We start from the raw sequence: 24,029 nt of genomic DNA, 5'->3' as shown, positions 1-24,029 counted from the left end.
GAATGCTTTATTATAGATCTGTGCATTCTTACATTCTTACAGATATTATATACATCTGTTATCAAACAAAACACAATGAGAGATTCATTTGCTGCTCTTCACTAAATAACTATAGTAACTTTATTCTGTTGTAAACTTCTAAGGAAGAAGGGGAGAATCTTTCGGTTGTCTTTAAAGCAGAATCCTTTTTAATTAGAAGAACTCAGCGTGGCTGTGGCGTCATCGAAAGCAAACTCTAAACTGCACAGCAAAACACTATACATTTATACATTTTAGAGCATGTAGGTGGGGTCAGATGCTAATGAAGTGTTGTGGTCAGCAAGGTAAACTGCTTTTTCAGGCCTGGTCTCATTATGTTATAGAGACAGAAACCACCTAACTAGTTGACCGAAAAGAGAAAAACAGGAAACTAACACTTTGCATTACTGTCGATAATAAATTTATATTTTTACAATTCAGTATGCAAGTACAATAAAAATGAAGTAGATTTTATAGCTTTATTTAATTTCTGTATAGGCCATTGATTTTAATAGGCTAGACCTTTTATTTTACTTAATTACAAATATGTTTATTCGAAACGTATGTTTATTTTCAAAGTGTGGGATTTTATGTGTTCCCCAGTTTGTACATAGGCTACCAGCAGCTGTGAGATTTCAGTGTTATTTTTTTTTACAATACACTAGGAACTAGTGTACTTCTCTTGGCTTTTAAGTAAAACAAAATAAATATTGCAATGAATCATTTTTATTTTTTTCTTCTTCTTAACCTCTTACTGTTCCTATTGCCTATAGAAATAGGCCAATCAAGCCATGAGAACCGAACCGAAGCAAAAACCGTGTTAAAAAAACCAGGCTATGTATTGAACCGTGGGCTAACTGTATTGTTGCATCCCTAATGCAAACATATTATGGTATTTTATGCTTTAGAAGAGTCAAAAACTTACAACATACAGCATCTTTAAATGAATTGTATGGTTAACCGTTTCTCGAATCCCGGAAATTGAAGTATACGTTGAAGCTCTGCTCTTTGGAAGACAAGCCTAGAATGTTACTGTTATGTATCTACGAGACAAAACATATTTTGAGGACAGATGGTGCCTCCACCTTTGATTAGGGTGAAGAGTGGAACATGTTCACCCCAGGATGTAGTTCATCAGCAATGTCTCCCGTCACTACACTCCTAGCAATTGTTAGCAGACAGCAGACGATACCCACAGCTGGTATGACGCCACCTCCAACTGTGCAAGGTGGTTTTATCAGAGTTTTTTTTTTAATGTCTAACAGCAAATGCAGCTAAAAATAACCCAGCTTGCCAATAACCCTTTCACACAGACAGTCTTTAATGGTAAATTACCCCGTAAATTACCACTTAAACGTATGTGAACGCTATCTTTTCAGAAATACTGGTAAATCAGTCCTGGCAGTCTTCCAGGAGGAGAAGTCGTATCATTAGCAGTAAATTACTGTTGTGATGCCACATGTGAGGAAAACATAAGAACACCAGTATGAGCAATTACCAGGTCGTGATCTGCTAACGTAATTTGGGCCAATCAGACAGCTCTGATAGAGCTTGGACGATTAGTTTGTGCCATTTACAGGAAGATCAGCTGGTTCGTGTATGGCGCTAAATGGACATCTGACTGTTGTGCTTTGCTTTACAAGTGTAATAAGATTTGTACTGAAAGAAACAGCTGAAATTAAAGCGCCAATCCTCATCCAGGTGGATAAAAAAGCACTACATTACTTGCAGGTCCACACAGGATCCAAACCCAAATTGCAGAAAACTATTATTCAGCCTGTTTTTTCTTATATAAATAAGTTTTTAAAAATGGGTGTTGTTAAAATTAGCGTGCTATTGATTTGAAATATTTAACATGTTAAAACAAATTAACGCAGTTGCATTGTTTTTTATTTCCTGTTGTGGTGGACGTGTGTTCAACGTGCTAAGAAATATGGATAAGACCAAGGAAGCACTTTTAGAAGGACTACTTTTAGGATACTCATCCGGAGGTCCTCAGATTATGCGGAGTCACTGATTGGATCCAAGACCAGCGACGAGATGATCCCAATGTTTCCATAATCCAGGACCAGGCTATATCCTGAGCTGCTGCTGCGCTCTTGGTCATGGGGGAGTGGAGAGTATGAGACTGATTCCAGTGGCGCTCCAGGGACAGATGAGTCTTCGCTGAGGCCAGCTTCCAGCCTCCACCGCTGAGACTGCAGCTCTGCACAAAACTTTTGGTCAGCGGAGAAATTCAAATGGTCGTGCCCAACTGAGTCTTTTTCTCTCAAGGTTTTTTTTTCTTCACTCTCCTATAGATGAAGTTTTTTTTCCCTCTCCGCTGTCGCCTCTGGCTTGCATTGTTCAGCATCGGTAGAGCTACGCATCGATGAATTTGCTCTTCAGTGTTTGGACTCTCAGTAATGACTTTAAACCACACTGAACTGAGCTAAACTGAACTGAACTTAAACACTAAAAACTGAACTACTCAGTTACTATGACCATTTATGTGAAGCTGCTTTGACACAATCTACATTGTAAAAGCGCTATACAAATAAAGCTGAATTGAATTGAATTGAATTCAATTCAATTAGATGGAAAGTTTTAGTATAAAACAATTAATGTCCCATCACTAGGCTATCCAGCCTTTCCTCCAGCGTTTCATGCAATTTCATACGTTTCATTTTAAATTATTCGACTTTAACTGCAGTTTCACTTTCAATCAGCAACATTTTGATAATGCCCCGTGACAATTGTTGGATGAGAATATGAAGCATTCTTCCGCCTTTTTTTCCTTGAATGAGTATGAGGTTGAGCTACTTTTACTAAACCATCACAGTCATTTCCGACGAAATCTCTAAACACTAGCATATAAACTTGACACAAGAGAACATTGAAACCCCACTGCCTTCTAGTGTTTTGGAGGAGTCATTGCAGAGCAGCGCAGACAGAATCCAGCATTTGGCCCGAGTGTTTAACAAGGGTTGAGTCTTGCGTAGGAACTCAAGATGGATACTTTTGTTTTGTGTTTACTTTACGATTAAAGTTGTTTAACAATCGCCAATTGCTTACTAGTGTTTCGGAGGAGTCATTGCAGAGCAGCTCAGACAGAATCCAGAATTAACGTGTTGTGACGCGGAATGCTAGATCTGTTATTGGTCGGCTTTGGTAGCGATGATGAATATGGGCGGGTGTTTAACAAGTGTTGAGTCTTATGTAGGAACTCAAGATGGATACTTTTGTTTTGTGTTTACGATTAAAGTTGTTGAACATTCACCAGTTCCCGCCTTTTTTCCTTGAATGAGTATGAGGTTAAGCTACTTTAACTGTAGCATCGCAGGCATTTCCGAAGAAATCTCTAAACACTAGCATATAAACTTGACACAAGGGAACATTAAAACCCCACTGCCTACTAGTGTTTTGGAGGAGTAATTGCAGCGCAGACAGAATCCAGCATTTGGCCGGAGTGTTTAACAAGGGTTGAGTCTTGTGTGGGAACTCAAGATGGATACTTTTGTTTAGTGTTTACTTTACAATTAAAGTTGATTAACAATCGGCAATTGCCTACTAGTGTTTCGAAGGAGTCATTGCAGCGCAGACAGAATCCAGAATTAACGTGTTGTGACGCGGAATGCTAGATCTGTTATTGGTCGGCTTTGGTAGCGATGATGAATATGGGCGGGTGTTTAACAAGTGTTGAGTCTTATGTTGGAAATCAAGATGGATACTTTTGTTTTGTGTTTACGATTACAGTTTTTAAACATTCACCAGTTCCCGTCTTTTGTCCTTGAAGGAGTTTCAGTTTGAGCTACTTCTACTGTAGCCTCACACGCATTTCCTTCGAAGGCTCTAAACACTTGACACAGCCGAAAACTGAAACTCCACTGCCTCCTAGTGTTTCGGAGGAGTTATTGCAGAGCAGCGCTGACAGAATGCAGAAGTATAAATACTCACTGCGGTTTAGGCTACGTGCAAGGTACAGATCGTTGATCACTTGACGTAGTTGTATAAATCAGGTTTAATGGAATTGTGCCACCTATTAATAGAAATTCTCCCATCATTTACTTCTACTATGGATGTCAATGGTTACAGTTTTCTAACATTCTTCAAAATATTTATGTCATTTGTGGTCAACAGATTAAGAAAAACTGTGTGAGTAAATCAAATGCAGTCGCAGTTCCGTTTTGTGCCACTAGTGGAACAGCAATAATACAGGAACGATGCTCAGACTGATAAAATGGACCTCCTCACACGGGGTACAGTCTGTTTGAAGGCCATTTCCTTTACCACAGAGCTCAGCGATGCCCTGCATGCGAGACTGGAGCTGTTCAGACGTTCCGGGTGAGAAATGATGGCTGGGACGAGTTTGACAGGCCACCTGCTGAGCGAGTCTGATCCGCCATAGACGTCTCCTATCACTGCTGTCAACTGAAGCACTGACATCAGCCACAACAGAAAGCCACTGTCACACTTCAGTGTTTAATGGGCTGTGAATGGGAGCTGCACACAGTGACGAGCGCGCGCGTGTGTGTGTGTGTGTGTGAGGGTAGCAATTTTACATGCTCTATCAGACAGCTCTTTGAAGCTACCAGAGACAAGATGAGATATGATGAGGTGACTGGAGATCTGACATCTTCTCTGTCTCTCACATATATACACTTCTATCAGTGTGGCTCTTCGTACACACACACACACAGTATTTCTCATTATCACACAGTGCGGATAAAGTAGTCTTTTGTTGTCTGTTCTTTTTCACTGTTTCGTTTTTTTATCTGCGTGTCTTTAAAGGGAGGCAGCTTCCTTCATTTCTCCATCTAAACACACACAAACACTCGCGGTAATGATCTGACTGTTTCAGTTTCTCCGCTTGTCCTTCATATTGTTTTTTTTATGTTTTATTTAAACATTTGTGGAATATTTAGAGTATTCTAGAGTATTTAAAGTATTATTTAGACATGGCGACACAGTGGCGCAGTAGGTAGTGCTGTCGCCTCATAGCAAGAAGGTCGCTGGTTCGAGCCTTGGCTCAGTTGGCGTTTCTGTGTGGAGTTTCGCGTGGGTGTCCTCCGGGTGCTCCGGTTTCCCCTACAGTCCAAAGACATGCGCTACAGGTGAATTGGGTATATGGGCTAAATTGTCTGTAGTGTATGAGTGTGAATGAGTGTGTATGGAGGTTTCCCAGTGATGGGTTGCAGCTGAAAAAACATCCGCTGTGTAAAACATATGCTAGATGAGTTGGCGGTTCATTCCGCTGTGGCGACCCTAGATTAATAAAGGGACTAAGCCGAAAAGAAAATCATGAATGAATGATATCAGGAGCCTGTGTAGTTTATGAAATCATCACGCTCAGGGCTCAACAATAAGGACTGCCTGATGGTCTGGGGCCAGCCAGATGCTCGGGACAGTAGGCAGGATCTTTACTGGCCCGATCGGGCCACTGATGCTCTGTCGCTAAAGTTTAATTTGTCAATTGCAAGCAAATACAGTCAGAATGGAGAAACAGTTTGTGTTTTTAAGCCTTCAAATGCTACTTTCTCGGTTCCTCTTATCTGATTGGATGTTGTTAGCACATTATTTTTTCCCCGTAACAACCAATACAGCGAAGAGACAGCAACATGGGGGCAACATCAAGTGATGATGCTAAAGGAAGACATTTCTAACATCTTGGAAGCAGACATTTACGAGGGTACACCACGAATAAAAAAAATAAAGTGATGTTTTGTACAGTTTGACGTCAGTTTGGTGTGAGGGAGCCGTAGGTGAAGACATGGAGGCGGATTGAATCCAAAAGCTGGAGGTTTATTAAACAAACAACTAGTATCAAACAATAGGCAGAATCGTGATCATGAACCAGGCAACGATAAGCAAACAAAGAGGCAGTCCAAAAAGGCTAACAAGGCAGAGTCCAAAATCCAAAAACAGTAGTCAAAAGAGCAGGCAAAAAGGTCATAACACAATGGCAGAAATAGCAGTAGGAAAAACGCTTAGTAGGCAGTGAAACTGGCAATACTTCGCAATGAATACACATAAGCAGTGTGCTTATATATGGTGGCTACCAGGAAGTACCACAGAGGAAGTACCCAGTCAATATTCGGGAGAGAGCTCCCTCTGGTGGGCTTATGAATGGTAAGCTGCCATATTCGTTACATTTGGCAGGTCAGCCATCTTTTGTTTCGCAATAAGTACCTGCACATTTTGCTACTTTGAATTTTGCTCATTCTACATTTATTACCATTTTTACCATATTTAAATTCTAGATTTCAAAACATTTTGACACGTTTTTTTAAATTTGTGGCTAAAAAATAGCTATTAACTTTTGTTTCGGTAGGGCCAGTGAAAATATTGGCAGGACAAGTAAAAATGTGAACCACTGGTCCGATCGGGCCAGTAGTAAAAATCCTTAGCGTTGAACCCTGACGCTGCCTTGTTTACTGCAGTAACCAGGGAAACACTGTTATTTCTGCTGCTGTATAGGCGTCAACTGCTGGATTAACATTTTTATTCAGTATATAAATACAAATTTAGTTAATGATTCGTTTCTTGCAATCAGTATTTAGTAAATATACTGCAAGTTAAAATGTCTGTTACTGGTTGAAACCTGAAGGTCTTAAAATGTATGCAAAGAGTCTTAAAAAGATCTTAAAAAGTATTGAAATTCAATCTCTGATTCCTGTATATACCCTGAAGTCTCTCACTTTACCCTACGGTGTAGCACAGGGGTGTCAAACTCAATTCCTGGAGGGCCGAAGCCCTGCACAGTTTAGTTCCAATCCTGCTCCAACACACTTACCTGTAGGTTTCAAACAAGCCTGAAGGACTCAATTAGTTTGATCAGGTGTGTTTAATTAGGGTTGGAACTAAACTGTGCAGAGCTGCGGCCCTTTTGGAACTGAGTTTGACACCTGTGGTGTAGCATATTGCAAATAAATGAGATACTAAAGGGATAGTTCACTTAAAAACAAACATTGAGCATTTCTTTCTGTTGAAAACCAAAGGAAATATGTTAAAGAAAGCTGAAAAACCCCAACCGTTGACTTCCACAGCAAAACAAAACAGATTCTATAGAAGTTAAAGGCTGCTGCTTTTCCACATTCTTCAAATTATCTTCTGTTCTGCTCAGAGGAAAGAAAGTCAAAACGTTTTGGAACAAGTGACGGGTGAGTAAATGATGATAGAAACTTCAGTTTTGGGTAAACCATCCCTTTAAAATAAAATAAAGTGGGTTTTTCATATAATTTAGGAAATTACCGGATTCCAGATTAACATTAATAATTGTGCGGCTTATGAAACTCTCATTTTAACAAGCGCAGCTACAAGTTTATCGTAATGTGCATCAGAAAATATGTATATGGGCGTTTACTCTTTTGAGATTTTTTTTTTATTTTGACAAGTGGTCAGAATAACAAATGTTTTTTTTTAAGTAACAAACACACATGCTGAGAGAAAGAGAGACACTCGCTAATTCATCCATTCATTCATTCATTCATTCATTCATTCATTCATTCATTCATTCATTCATTCATTCAATTATTCATTCATTCATTCATTCAAATGTAGTATTGCATATCTCTATTGTGTAATAAAAATAGGCCTGGTCCAAAATGTTAATGGAGTCATGCAGTGTTCAGCCAGGGCCTTTGTTATGCAGTCATTAAACATGTCAAATGTTTGATTATACTGCAATGATTTGTTTAAAGGCTGTTTTAAAAGTAAACAGCGAGTGAAGCTCAGCAGCGACCGCACACTTTTTTTCCTGCAGCTTTCTTTCAGGGAGTATTTTCTCATTTGTTTTCTCCAGGAGGATTTCAAAACAGTCAATAAAAAGTTGTAAGACTGGAACCAAACAAACCAAATCCAAGATTTATCAGAACATTAAAGCATTTAGTCTGGAAACCAAAGAGGACAGAATGCACAAAGGAACTAAACTACGTATTTAATGCATGAACCTACTACTACTAGCAGTAGCATTACTATTATTACTTTATATATATATATATATATATATATATATATATATATATATATATAGTTGAAGTCAGAACTGTTAGTCCCCTTTTGATTTTTTCTTCTTTTTTAAATATTTACCAAAAGATTTTTAACAGAGCAAGGAAATTTTCACAGTATGTCTGATAATATTTTTTCTTCTGGAAAAAGTCTTATTTGTTTTACTTCGGCTAGAATAAAAGCAGTTATTATTTAAAAAAAAAAAATTTTTTGGGACAAAATTATTAGCCCCTTTAAGCTATTTTTTTTCGATAGTCTACAGAACAAACCATCGTTATACAATAACTTGCCTAATTACCCTAACCTGCATAGTTCACCTAATTAACCCAGTTAAGCCTTTAAATGTCACTTTAAGCTCTATAGAAGTGTCTTGAAAAATATCAAGTAAAATATTATTTACTGTCATTATGGCAACGATAAAATAAATCAGATATTAGAAATGAGTTTTTAAAACTATTATGCTTAGAAATGTGCTGAAACAATCTTCCCTCCATTAAACAGAAGTTGGGGAAAAAAATAAACAGGGGCACAAATAATTTGCAGGGCTAATAATTCTGACTTCAACTGTATATATATATATATATATATATATATATATATATATATATATATTAGGGCTGGACAATAATTCGATATCAACATATATTGCGATATTTTTTTTTCAATATAACAGTGATTTGATTTTGTGATAAATTTGTATATATATATATATATATATATATATATATATATATATATATATATATATATATATACATGCTATTATATATAAGATCTTATACATTGTATCATTTGTCACTGAATGACTTGACTTGCTCAGCCGTGAAGAGCGTGATCATGTCACTTGCGTGATGATGTACATCACAGACATGCTGCCAGCGCTCAGCAGTTCAATTAAATTAGTTTAATTAAAAACTGCTTTTATTCTAGCCAAAAAAAACTTTCTTTAGAAGAAAAAATATTATCAGACATACTGTGAAAACTTCCTTGTACAACATTCGGGAAATATTTAAAAAAGAAAAAATAATTCAAAGGGGGGCTAATAATTCTGACTTCAACTATATTAAACTATATTGCAGTGAATGAAAATATTGCAATGTCAGATTTTTTTCAATATAATGCAGCCCTGATATATGTTTCTATATATATATATATATATATATATATATATATATATATATATATACACACACACACACACACATACACACACACACATGATATATATAATAGTTCAATTGTCAAAAGATAATGTATGAAGTTAGCTTTGATATATGGGCTATGGGTTTTCAATTTTAATTAAATCTATTAAAATAAAACTTACTTTGAATTGTAATATTATTTGACAATTTTCTTTCATTTACACAATTTTTTTAGTTTCTTGGCAAGCAAAGGAAACTTCTTAATGGGACCTATTATGCCTCTTTTTACAAGATTTCAAATAAACCTCTGATCTCCCTAGAGTGTGTATGTGAAGTTTCAGCTCAAAATAACACACAAATAATGTTTTATAACTCTTTAAATCTGCCCCTTTTAGGCTTTGATCCAAATTGTGCCGTTTCGGTGACTGTCACGTTAAATTCAAATGAGATTGAGCTCCCAGCCCTCTTTTCAAAAGAAGGCGGAGCTGTCCAGCAGATTCAAAACTCCACTGGCAGACGGCTGCTTCTCACTCAGGGCAGTCTATGCTAATGATAGAGAGGTTGTCACTAATGAGCGGGGCTTTCCCTATTTGTTGACATGTACAAAGGGAGATGTGTTTAATGAAGTGTGATTTGAAAAATTATAATTAATTTTTACCATTCGAGGCTGGCTTTATTCACACAGTTACCACACAACACTTTTTATATACAGATTTTTGTACAATATGTCCCCTTTATAAAACAATTAGCAGTCTTTTCAACCACTAACTTCAAAAGGTAGCATATCGTCACTTAATTCCCGAGCTCTAGGTCTGTCTTGAAAGCTTTAAACTTTATCAGTGAAAATCAATTTCACTATGGAGATTGGGAATGACCTTTTTTATTTCCCGAACCCTGCTGTGGCGCTCTGCTGGTGTTTTCACACCCACTGTGGTTCAATTCTTTGCCGTTCACACTTAGCCAAGCACCACTTTAGATTTTTTTTTTCCACCTGAAGCACATAGAGTAACCTCAGAGTTCATCTACCCGCTCACCAGATGCGTGAAATATAGAGCTTTTTACATCAGAAGTGTAGCGTGTATCTGTGTCACACTGATTTTTTTTTTTTAGTATGAAGACTTATTATTGTGGCCTTCTCCTGTCAGAAAGATTTTTTTTTCCCTCCGTCTCTCTTGCGGTTGCTTAATCCACCTCCACTCCCGGCTCCAGCACGCTCGCTGTGTCTGGGGAACGCTCTCGTCAAACCCAATATGTCAGCCTCTTTTCAGATTGTCAGGCATCACAACAGGGGAAGAGAATTCCTCCGTCAGCGTATTATATATGTGTGTGTGTGTGTGTGTGCTCGTATTGCCTAACAGCCCCTCTGCCTCACTGATGTGCGACTATCCATTGTCTCTTCTTATGACTGGCTGGAGCACAAAGCCCTGAGGTACTCCTGCATTCATTTTTGGTTTTCTTTTTCTTTTTATGAGTTTTAAGTTAACAAAATCTGTACAATTTGTCACACACACACACACACACACATTACTGGTGGGCCCTTATCGGCGTTAACAGGAGACTCTTATTGCACGGTAAAAAAAATAAAAAATCGCCGTTAATCTATTCTCAAAGTTGGGTTGGGAGCTGGGTCTGTTCTACGCATTCTGTGATGACTTTCACCTTGATATTTTAGCACAAATGTATACCCGACTGGTGAGCCGTCTGTCAAAAAAGTGCCCTTCTGAATCAAATCAGCAGGATGCCTGACTTTATCTGCAGTCAGTTTCACTTTAACTCATGAACATTTCATTCATGCCCCCATGACAAACTGAGGTATTAGACGCAAATAAGGAGTAAGGACTTGGGAGAGTTTTATGGAATTTAATAACGCACGCGATGTGTGTGTGCGGTGCTTTACTGAGAACCGCCTGTGTGGACCTTGTCGGAAAATATGGCGAAAAGTCCTACATGAAATTATACGAGGCTTTGAGCGTCTCCATATGACGCCTGAGGAATTAGGAGATGAGCCCCTAATCTAATGCGCCACCTGGCTTGAGAAACCTGTTCTCAAAGTCTCATTATTTGTGTAGCACACATATTCTGAATGCCTTCGGCAGAATTCAAATGAGCCATTTTAATACAGATTAATTCCGAGATTAATCTAGATAAAAAAATGTATCTATGCCCACTTATAATATATATATATATATATATATATATATATATATATATATATCTATATATATATATATATATATATATATATATATATATATATATATATATATACACAGTTAAAGTCAGAATTATTCGCCCCCCTTTGAATTTTGTTTATTTTTTAAATGTTTCCCAAATGATGTTTAACAGAGCAAGTGAATTTTCACAGAATGTCTGACAATATATTTTCTTCTGGAGAAAGTCTTATTTGTTTTATTTCGGCTAGAATAAAAGCAGTTTTTAATTTTTTAAACACCATTTTAAGGACAAAATTATTAGCCCCTTTAAGCTATATCTTTTATTGATAGTCTACAGAACAAACCCTCGTTATACAATAACTTGCCTAATTACTCTAACCTGCCTAGTTAACCTAATTAACCTAGTTAAGCCTTTAAATGTCACTTTAAGCTGTAGAGAAGTGTTGTGTTAAATATTTAGTACAATATTATGTACTGTCATCATGGCAAAGATAAAATAAATCAGTTATTAGAAATGAGTTATTAAAATCTATCATGTTTAGAAATGTGTTGAAAAAAATAAACAGGGCTATTAATACTAACTTCAACTGTATGTATGTATGTATGTATGTATGTATGTATGTATGTATGTATGTATGTATGTATATGTATGTGTGTGTGTGTGTGTGTGTGTGTGTGTGTGTGTGTGTGTGTGTATATATATATACAGTTGAAGTCAGAATTATTAGCCCTCTTCGATTTTTTTTTCTTCTTTTTAAAATATTTTCCAAATGATGATTAACAGAGCAAGGACTTTTTCACAGTATGTCTGATAATATTTTTTCTTCTGGAGAAAGTCTTATTTGTTTTATTTTGGCTAGAATAAAAGCAGTTTTGAATTTTTTATGAACCATTTTAGGAAAAAAATTATAAGCCCCTTTAAGCAATTTTTTATCTAGTAAAATATTATTTACAGTCATCATGGTAAAGATAAGATCAATAATCAGTTATTAAAATTATTATGTTTAGAAGGGTGTTGAAAAAATCTCTCCGTTAAACAGAAATTGGGGATAAAATAAACAAGCGGTCTAATAATTTATGGGGCTAATAATTCTGACTTCAACTGCATATATATTTTTATTTATATATAATTTCTGAAAACAACGCAATATTTTGTGCTTGTCAAGAAAACGCTTCTTGATTTGAGAATTGTTTGATATTTCTATTAGAAACAAGAGAAAAACTCTTAAGTATTTTTTTTTTTTGCAGTCTAAAACCCTGTGTTTTTGCATAGTGTGTATTATGGTGCATCATCAATGTATTATGCTATTATTGCTTAAATATATTTCTTTTTCTTTTTGGCACTCCATATCAATTGATTGAATTCGGAGCTGTTTTGAAGAGACCAGGCTTTAGATGGCCACGCTTGGCTCTCCAATTATCCTCTCATAATTCCTCCATATTTTAATTGGCTCGTACGGGGGGCTGTCATGTGAAATGATGAAGGATGAGGGTTGGGTGGGCTGCGCTAGTCAGTCTCACCAATCAGAATAGAGAGACTCTGCATTCATTTTTTTTTTTTGTAATTCTCTGTCTTCTCTCCTCTACTGAGATTTGGAGGGTGAGAGATGGAAAGAGAGGAACTTTGAATGGCCAATGAGGCTGAATAATTGCGATCATCAATTAAAGAAGCCAGAGACTTAACGAATATAACTAATTATGGACATAAATCAAGCAAGCTACAGCCTCGGCTAATTTGTACAAGGTTGAAGTGGTTTGACTTTTACCGCTAGGAGTTTTGTCGAGGAATGATGGTGAACGTGACTACAGTGTGTCACCCAATAAAATAAAACAAAGAAAAAAAAACAACAACAAATCATCAAATAATATAAATATTATATCATATACTGTATTTTTTCTTTAGTCATTAAGTAGCTTTTTTGTGTGTGGAAAGTTTGACAGATCTTCATGCCTAAAAAAATCTGCAGCTACATTTATGAATTGTTACATACTGTTAAAAACAAAACTAATCCGTCAAATGAATGGTAAAAACAGCAGCTGTGGTGGCTGGAATTTAACCATTAAAACTATGGTAGGAACTACTGATGGGTCGTTCTTGTATGATTTGTTCATTTCGAATGAATCTTTTATCCAATTCAATTCATCTTTATTTCTGTAGCGCTTTTACAATGTAGATATTTCAAAGCAGCTTCATAGAAGTTCTAGTGTCCAGGGTTTCCGCGGGGTCTTAAAAAGTCTAAAGTTTAAAAGTTGAAAACTTAGGCCTTGCTGTTTTAGTTCTTAACCACTTACCGGGTCTGTGACGTCATCGACTTTCGCTTTCAGATTTAAAGGGCTAGCGTTGCACCAGACCCCCGTAAGTGGATCACTTTGGTTTTTATTCTACTGTATAAAAGTTATTTACACTTAAATACACAGTATTTTGGATACCCGAGCTAGGTATTTTACATTGGTTCATTTTCATATTTTTTATATGACACATGTACAAGTTATAGCTCAAATGAAAGCTCTTGCCGGTGCTAAAACGGTTCTAGCATTCTGTTGACTGAATTATATTCACATATCAAACAGTTGTTGAATGAATTGTGGTGTTTCCATGGCGCAGAAATGTAAACAATACATTCATGATCAATAAGCAGCCCCAGATAGCACAGACAGCTGTCATCTCTTACCTTATGCTGTGCGCTTCAAGGCCATTTCTCCTCTGTTTTTGAGGTGATGTGCATAAGTAATCCTTTTTTTATGTCTGATGTGGTTCAAACAAAGTGAATTATGTTTGATCAAACAAAAGAATAGTAAAATATGAAAACAATGATGGATCCCTGTGGCTTGTACAGCACCTCTCATCAGTTGGAATACAATAACTTTTGCATAGATTATGGTAAAGACATTTTTCTTTTTTCCTATCATTACAGACATGTGCAGGAACCACCAAAATTAATTACAGCACGCTAGACCACACAGAACCTAAAAGATACACTTTCAAATTTGAGTTTATAAAGAAAAAATTCAAAAAGCGCCTCTTTTTTTAGGTGTTTATTATAACACAGACAACATATACAGTTATTTTAAACGCTTTCAATAGTGTTTTATGAAAATTCAAAGGGTTTTCTTTAAAATGATACCAAATTTTTGCATTTACACCTCTTTATGTGGATTTGGGAAGCTTTTAAATTTGGGTAGGCAAAATCTAGGTGGAAATCCCCAAATAGCAGCAGAGTTTAAGTGGAATATTGTTGCACTGGTCTTTTTTCCGATGTCCATGTAACGCTTCATATAATGCTCTTTTTAAATTATTTTTTGTTGTTGTTGCTTGGTTTTCGTATTGTTGTAGTTCTTTACTTCACTAGTCCAATTGTAATTTGCGGTATTACAACTACAAATGAGACCAGCATGCAATAGCCAATCAGCTTTCTGTTATTGAACTCACGACGTCATCGATGTGTTTGCGGAGGTTCGCTTTGGGTGTGCGCGATATGATTCCAGCAGTTGGAGCTCACGAAAATTTTTGAGACTCGGTTGAACAGATCGCTCGAGCCACGTTTGATTTGAGTTGAACATGAAACACTTTTGAAGAGATTTTGTCTGAAACAGGTACGACTGTACACACCTTTATGATCCGTCTATGTGTGATCAAAGGGAGAACCAGATGACCAATAATTCTTGGCTCAGCCCTAGAAAGTTTTTGGAAAAGTTTGGAAAAACCTGAGGGATAAGTTTGTTAAAACAAAAAAGATGCAAAAGTGGAATGTTTTTGCACCAATCATAGGTTTTAAACTGATGTATATACTACAATTTTGAAGTTAAATCAATTTACAAGTTACAAACTTAAATTAATTAACAAATTATGTATTTGATAACTGGAAAAGAATATATGAACCTATCGGTTTACAATATACTGATGCCCAATTTCTGGGCTTCATTGGTAATATTGGTCAGGAATGTCGGACCATTATTGCGTTTTTAGCTTATAAGTAAAGGACAGACACTAGCCAGACTAGTGTAAATTGTTGAGTTGGCAAAATAAAAGATAAAACAAAAAGTCAGTATTTTTAGTAGGTGTACCTTTTTTTTTTGCTTTTATTCTTGCCATAATAAAAAATATAATTGTAGAGCAACACATGTTCTGTTGTCATTAATATTTAACTTTAATAGGTAGAACTGTCCGAGATATGAACAAAAGCAAGTGAAAAGTTTGATTTTAAATTCTTGAATGGTTATAAAAATCTTTCTAATCATTATAATAAATTATAAAAATAATAAAAAACAATACGTTAAAATTCTTCAATGATATAAACGATATGACCTAGTTCCACAAACTTTCTACTTCTCTTCATCCGTCTGATTTTCTTGTCTGTTTTTTTGACCGCCTCCTGTCATTTAAAAGAATATCTCAATGGTGATTACGTCAAGTATAAAAGCCTCGTCCGTTATGTGAGGGGCGCGATGAAAATTTCATTAATTTTCAACCACTTTTCCTTGGCCGGGTCATAGGGCAGCAGTCTTAGGAAAGAACCCCAGACTTCCCTCTCCCCAGACACTTCCTCTAGCTCCTCCAGGGGATCCCAAGGCGAGACATAATCCCTCCAGCGTGTCCTGGGTCTTCCCCGAGGCCTCCTCCTGGTGGGACAAACCTGGAACTCCCTAGGTAGGCATCCGAAACAGATGCCTTAGCCACCTCAACTGACTTCTATCAGTGTGGAGGAGCAGCGGCTCTACTCTGAGCTCCTCTCGGGTGTCAGAGCTCCTCACCCTGTCTATAAGGGTGCGCCCTGCCACCCCTGCGAAGGAAACTCATTTTGGCTGTTTGTGTCCAAGATCTTGTTCTTTCAGTCAAGACCCAAAGGTCATGATCACTGTTTAGAGTAGGAAGATAGATTGATGGGTAAATCGAGAGCTTTGCCTTTCAGCTCAGCTCCTTCTTTACCTCAATGGATCTGTACATAGACTGCATTACTGCTGCCACTGCACCCATCCACCTGTCAATCTCAGGTTCCATCCTTCCCTCACTCGTGAGCAAAACCCCAAGATACTTGAACTCCTCCACCTGGGGTAAGGACTCTACTCCAACCTGGAGATGACAAACCACCTTTTTCCGGTGGAGCACCATGGCCTCGGACTTGAAGGTGCTGATTCTTATCCCAGCCGCATCACACTCGGAAATTAGATTGGAAATTTCCAATAACTAATTTCTTTTGTCTTTGCATTTTGTCTTTGCATTAGCATTAGCATTTGACGACAGTGCATTGTTTTATTGCTAGTTATTTTGCAAGATGCTAGTATTCCACTTAAAGTGCAATTTAAAGTCTACTGGGTTAGATTTGCTAGACAAGGAAAAGTCATTGGACAACAAGTGTAGCCAATATGAAAAATGAAGGCTAATAATATTGACCTTAGCGTTAAAAAAAATGAAGCTTAACTAAGAGAAATAAGACTTTTTTCCTAAGGAAAAATTGTAGAAAACTAAAAATAAATTTATTTTTTATATTATTTCATTAATATATAATTATATATTTTAAAAAATAATAACTTGTCTTAAGGCGACGCAGTGGCGCAGTGGGTAGCACGTTCTCCTCACAGCAAGAAGGTCGCTGGTTCGATCCTCGGCTCAGTTGGCGTTACTGTGTGGAGTTTGCATGTTCTCCCTGCGTTTGCGTGGGTTTCCTCCGGGTGCTCCGGTTTCCCCCACAGTCCAAAGACATGCGGTACAGGTGAATTGGATAGGCTAAATTGTCCGTAGTGTGTGAGTGTGTGTGTATGTGTGGATGTTTTCCAGAGATGGGTTGCGGCTGGAAGGGCATTTGCTGTGTAAAGACTTGCTGGATAGGTTGGCGGTTCATTCCGCTGTGGCGACCCCAGATTAATAAAGGGACTAAGCCGACAAGAAAATAAATGAATGAAAAACTTGTCTTGCTTTGTTAAACATCATTCAGACAATATCTGGGAAAAGAATACAAATTTCACAAGAGTGCTTACGATTTTGTCTACAAATATATGTTAAAAACTGAAATCGAAGGTGTTGGCAATCATGGGATAAAATCCTTATGAAATGTGCCTTTTTGTGGCCACCCCACTTCTTTAAGTCATCTGGAAAAAGAGTCCATGATAACATTAGCAAACTGTTAAGCGTAAACCGGAAAAGCCAAGAATTTCCAGTGGAGAAAGTTCCCGCTAGAAGTAGTTGACCCACAGTCTTCACGATGCCCCATCATCGAGGCTGATATGTGCGCAAAGCTGAGCACGTGTTTCTCTTCATCCTCAACTAGGTCATCCCCATTAAGTCTACAATGTGAATTTAGACTCTTCCGAAGACTGTTTGAGTTTCCATCACAGTCATTCATTGTGCTCCATGAGCCGCACTGCTCAGGCTGGGACCGCTGGCTCGTGTGTTGTGGAATTTAAGGTCTCATTGGAAAGTTTTGCTCCATATTCATTTAGTACCTCTTGGCCTGTTGTACACCATGGTAAAGGAAATCACTTTTATTTTTCCCTCATTTGGAAACCGTGCTGAATTTAGTTTCGTTTGTTGGACTGTACCACAGGAAATAAAGCAAATGTATCAATGTTTTAGTAATTTTTTTGAATATATACAAATAAAACATTGAGGTTTCTGTTTATAATGCCATCCTAGTTATATATCGGTATGACAAACGTGTAAATTTGTAAATTTGTATTAAAACGCATTTATCCTATTGAATTGCTAACGTTGGCTTAACGTGTAATTTATCACGTGTAATTAATATTCTGGCATACAATTACACTAGTTCCATAAAATAAGATTCGTCTATTTAAATCAACTCTCGATGAAAACTACAAAAACCTTCATTAATAATAGCTAATGTAAATTTTTTAGTTAACACCTTAAAATCATTGAAGTAATCAGATTACAAGTTATTATTTTTATTCAATCTTTTTTCCAGTATAATTTGTTTGAAATGCACTACCTATTTTTTGTAATTATACCTGTTAAAATAATCCTTTTACGGCAGCTTTTGATAATATCGTATGCTGTGATAAAAGCTATTAATCGCAACATGAAAAAATATGTCGTCACTTTGTACGACTTTGGTAAACGATAACACATCCTTGAAATTGAATGTAAAAATATTGTGGTTTTATTTACTCGTTGTTTTATATTATTTGTTATTTAATTTTAGATAGCATTTGTTTTTGTTATTTTTAGTAGTGCATTTCCACCCTGATCTCATGAGGAAACGTAACTATTTTACATTTTGTCAGTTTAGTAGCTAATGTAGTGGCACATTCTGTTGTATAAAAGTGTACGATTTTCAAAAGGTGACTCCAAACCCCACTCCTAAACCCAACTCTCATTGGAAGATGGACTAATTGTACTAAATTGTACGAATGAGATTTTACAAATTCATACATATTAGCCACTAAATTAAAAAGTTACGAATTGAAGTGAGAAAGCATTGATATTTTCTACAATTTTATTCCTGTTTAAATGCATTTTAAATGCTTCAGAGCCGCATTAAACAGTTACTTTATGCCGCCTGGAGTTTGGTATCTGAAAATTTGGTGCTTCTAAAGCCGTACATTGCCGTATAAGGATTTCATTTGAGACTGTGGGAATAACAGCGAATGGTCATTCAGATTCGATAACTGCTGACTTGTCAGGAGCTCGTAAAGCAGCCACTCTACCAAAGTTCTTTTGCTGCAGTCCTGGCAAGGAGTTGTTATCACCTCAGAGCTTCGAAACATATGTCAGTCTCACTGATGATTACAGTTATTTATCATTGGCTTGACTGTGCTATTGGCTACACACATGATCTCCTGTGAAGTAAAACTGACTGGCCCACCTAAATGGGGTCCGATTTTGGCCACGTAATGTAGCCTTTTTCTAAAAAGAAGAGTCTGCACTTCATCGGGTTGCTTCATCGGAGTTGCTGTAATTTTGTCCATTCACTTACTTTCCTTCAAGTTCTACTTGGAGTTGAAGGCAAAATGATTAGCCGTGGAGTGGTGAAACTTCAATATTGGGCTTATTCTCACTATTAACTTATTGGCATGACTATTTTTAATATATTAGCTGTTAATTAGTACTTATAAAGTACATATTCTGCATGATCGTTGTAAAGAGGAGACTGACACGGAGGGATCCATTATGCAGTATTTATTAATCAAGCTCTCACTCAAACACACAATATGCACTAACGTGCAAACACACAACAACAACAGTCTGTGATGGATAAAGACTGGCGATGAACAGACACAGAGAGTTTTACCAGGCATAGATTGAGGGCAGGCTGCAAGTATCAGAGTCCGTGTATCAGGCTTGGGTCGTGGGCAGGCAGCGGATATCAGAGTCCGTGTATCAGGCATGGGTCGTGGGCAGGCAGCGAATATCAGAGTCCGTATATCAGGCGCGGGTCGTGGGCAGGCAGAAGGCGAAGCAGAGTCAGAGACAGGCTGGAGTAATGCACGAGGAATCAGGCAGGAATAACGCTCAGAAATGCTGGCTGGGGCTAAACAAGACTTCGCACTGACTGAGCGTTTGGAACTGGCTTATAAAGGGTACGTGGGTCGTTAGCTTGATTCAGAACAGGTGTATGCACAATCAGCGTATGTGCATGATGTAATGTTAGAAGTCCGGAGATGGCGGCCTCTGCTGGCCAGCGAGGGGAATGACTGGGACTGAGTCGGTGATAATCGTATTCTACATCCCTACCTATATCCAATGCCTAAACCTTAAGGGTGTCACGATCCTCCAAATCCTCGATTCGATTACATTTTCGATTCTAAAGTCATGATTCGATTACATTTTCGATTCTTAAGTCTTGATTCGATTCGATTTTCGATTATGAATAATTAATTAATTAATGACCAATTAATCATTTGTAGCCTACCGTTTAAACTACCTGACCTGCATGGTCTTTGTTTTACCCATAAACAAATCATACAGTAAATGAATAAAGGTAAGTTACACACATAATTACCAAAATCGATCTATTGAATTAATCAATCTATTAAAAAAAGTTGGCTAGAATTCTGCATTTTAGGCTTAAATTATAGAGAGACATAGCAGATGAACCGAGACTGCATCAGATCGCGAACCAGATCAGTGTTGATCCTTCTTTCAAGCTGTCAGTGCGAAAATGAACAAAACAACTGGCCTAACACAACATATTATATGATTAAAACATGAAAAAATGATCAGTAACTTCGGGCAATTTCCCTGACGGATAAACCGAGATCAGGCTGAATAAACAGCTCTCTGTAATATTTCAGCATGCTTTCACTTTCGCATTTACCGGTAAGAATGACATCTCGCCCTGCTCATCATTCTCTCTTCATATAGCCGTATATATGGCTATTACACGATCATAATACTCTGTGATATAGCCTGGGTCGTTAGTTTGTTTTATTGTTTTGTTTTCTCACTACAATCGATTCGCTCAATAGGGCAGAGACCGTCTCATTCAGGCGATCTCGGACTGATTGATTTGGCGCGGATGCGAGCACAACTGCTGGATATATGCCAAACAGCAGCGCTAACGGGGGAAACAAAACAGATTCCGAAACAAACGTCTATGTGTGAAAGCACCGTAAGATTGTATTTGCACACAATTGACAGACAGTCGCAGCACGCAGATCTGGCTCGATCTGGCAGGCAACAAGGCAGCGCTGTACACTGGCCCGAGCGTCTCGCACGCTGGCCCCGGGCCATCGGGCAGTCCTTATTGTCGAGTCCTGAAAGTTTAAGCTCTGTTGACGGGTCTCCTGCCTCTGCACAGTTTAACAAGCACTTCAACAAGCGTGTTTTTTCACGCTTGGCAAGCCAAGCTGACGTGACATGGGGGCGTGGCAGCATCGACGATTCTATTTTTTAAATCGATAATCGAAATTGAGCATAAATTTCAATCGATATCGATTTAAAATCGAAATCGTGACACCCCTACTAAACCTAAATACTACCTAAAAAAGAACAGAAAATAAATAGCAATATGCTAATATTAAATAGTAGAGAAAAGCTAACAAGTACACTGATATCAATACACAGAATGTGGATGTGCAGATGGGCTATTTCTAGATTAAACAGAGGTTTGAGAAGTTCTTTATAGTTGTGTAGACCCTGAGGTATTTTGTGTGATGTTTAGGTGGACTATGTTTGTTTTTTTGTACTTAGTGTTCTGTAGCTCTGCTAGTTCAAGTAGAGGCTGGATGTGAAGAGTTTGAAATGAGTTTCCTAGTTTTTATTCTTGGAGGTAAGGCAGAGGGCACCAGAAGAGAGAGAGAGAGAGAGAAATAAAAAATCATAGTATAATAATAATCCCTTACATTTATATGGTGCTGTTTTAGGTACTTAAAGTGCTTTACAGATGTTGGGGGAATCACCTCATCATCCACCACCAGTGTGTAGCATCCACCTGCATGACCCGACGGCAGCCACTTTGCCAGAATGCAAACCACATGCCAGCTGATTGGTGGAGAGGAGTGATGAAGCCAGTTATGATATGGAGATGATTAGGAGGCCATAATGGACAGAGACCAGTGGGCAAAATTTGGCAAGGATATCAGGGACACTCTTTTCAAAGGATATCCTGTATTTTGTAATGACCACAGAGAGTCAAGACCTCGGTTGAATGTCTCAAACTGTCACCAAAGCAGCACACACTGACAGTATATCATCTCCTTCACTATATTTGGGCATTAGGACCCACACAGACTGCAGGTTGAGCTAACTAACACCATTTCTGGCTGTAACATAGTTTTCCCTTATGGTCACTCATCCAGGTACTAACCAGGCGACCATGTAACAGCTGCAGAGAGCTTCCAAAAAAAAAAAAAAAAAAAAAAAAAATATATATATATATATATATATATATATATATATATATATCAGGGTTCAACGCTAAGGATTTTTTCTACTGGCCCGATTGGACCAGTGATTCAGATTTTTACTTGCCCTGCCAAAATTTTCACTGGCCCCATAAAAGAAATAAAAAAGTTAGCCACAAATATTAAATAATGTTTCACGAAATAATGTCAGGCGGTTCATTCCACTGTGGCGACCCCAGATTAATAAAGGGACAAAACCGAAAAGATAATGAATGAATGAAAATAATTTCAGTAGTTGTAGAATTGAAACATTTGAAAAATATTTAGAAAAATATAGCAGTATGGAAAACGTGCACGTATTTTATTGCAAAACAAAAGGTGGCTGATTTAAAAGTGACGGCAAACTAAGAAAAACATTACCTTCATTTTTTTCGTCATGCTGTACCTATTTAAATGTTCCCACAAAGTTAGAAACAGACATTTCCATTAGCCTCATAATTTAATGTCGCGGTCATGTTGCCATCTATTAAAATTTAGTGACAAGGCAGCACTGCCCCGATCGGGCCAGTAACAATTCTGTCTACTGTCCCGAGCATCTCTTACACTGGCCCCGGGCCATCGGGCAGTCCTTATTGTTGAGCCCTGTATATATATATATATATATATATATATATATATATATATATATATATATATATATATATATATATATATATATATATATATATATATATATATATTAATAATAATAATAATTGCTTACATTTATATAGCGCTTTTCTTGACACTTAAAGTGCTTTACACTTTGGGGGGAATCTCCTCATCCACCACCAGTGTGTAGCATCCACCTGGATGATGCGGCGGCCATATTGCACCAGAATACAAATCACACACCAGCTGATTGGCAGAGAGGAGACAGAGTGATGAAGCTAATTATGGTATGCGGATTGTTAGGAGGCCATGACAGACAGAGGCCAGAGGGTAGATTTGGCCAGGATGCAGGGGTTAAACCCCTACTCTTTTTCGAAGGACATTCTGGGATTTTTAACGGCCACAGAGAGTCAGGACCTCAATTTAATGTCTCATCCGAAAGACGGCTCTCACTGAGCAGTTTAGAGTCCCCGTCACTATACTGGGGCGTTAGGACCCGCACAAACTGCAGGTTGAGCGCCCCCTGCTGGTTTCATTAACACCACTTCCGGCAACAACCTAGCTTTCCCATGTGGTCTCCCATCCTGCTTAGCTTCAGTGGGCGATCATGTGGAAGTTGCAGAGGGCTAGCTACCGGCATCCTTATTGGCCGTTTTTGGAGTCCTTAATTAAATCTGAAAATGGCTTAATGTTCATCTGGCTGTTCTTGTGTTTGTGTTCTTCAGGATCTCTCTGGCTCTATTGACGACCTCCCCACGGGAACAGAAGCAGGTCTCAGTTCAGCCGTCAGCGCTTCAGGCTCTACCAGCAGTCAAGGCGAGCAGAGTAACCCCGCTCAGTCCCCCTTCTCCCCCCACGCCTCACCCAGAGTTCCCAGCATGCGCAGCGGACCCTCGCCCTCCCCAGTTGGATCTCCTGTGGGTTCCAGCCAGTCCCGATCTGGGCCCATATCACCTGCCAGTGGGCCAGGTAAAAGATTATGTGCGAGATATAATTTTTAAAGTATGTCATATTTTAAACTGTTGTTTGTACTTAGAAATTCAACATGTGCCTTTGTTTGAAGGATAAAACTCACTGGTGGTATATTGTTACAATTAGTTTATAGAAGTTGCAAATTATTATTTCTTTTATTATTATTTTTTTGATTTCATGTGTAATTTCATGTGTTACTTGCCATTTTTTGTGATTATTTAAGACAATAAATTATTGTCATTATTTTGCCATAAATTCAAGGCTTTCTCAGTGTAGGGATATTTTT

At 37.7% G+C, this 24,029-nt stretch overlaps 1 protein-coding gene across 25 annotated transcripts in view; it reads left to right on the top strand.

Moving 5' to 3' along the window:
- Positions 1 to 24,029, top strand: part of arid1b (AT-rich interactive domain 1B) — a 160,650-nt gene that overhangs the window by 71,643 nt on the left and 64,978 nt on the right. For all 25 annotated transcript variants that reach the window (XR_012395656.1, NM_001346215.1, NM_001346214.1 and 22 more), the window contains 1 exon segment: positions 23,497 to 23,740. Coding sequence is in view for 24 of the 25 variants with exons in the window: in NM_001346215.1 (NP_001333144.1) it covers positions 23,497 to 23,740 (244 nt within the window). In the remaining variant the exon portion in view is untranslated.

Source organism: Danio rerio, chromosome 20 (assembly GCF_049306965.1).
Source record: "Danio rerio strain Tuebingen ecotype United States chromosome 20, GRCz12tu, whole genome shotgun sequence".
Lineage (NCBI taxonomy): Eukaryota > Metazoa > Chordata > Actinopteri > Cypriniformes > Danionidae > Danio > Danio rerio.
This window is presented reverse-complemented; position numbering and strand designations above follow the sequence as displayed.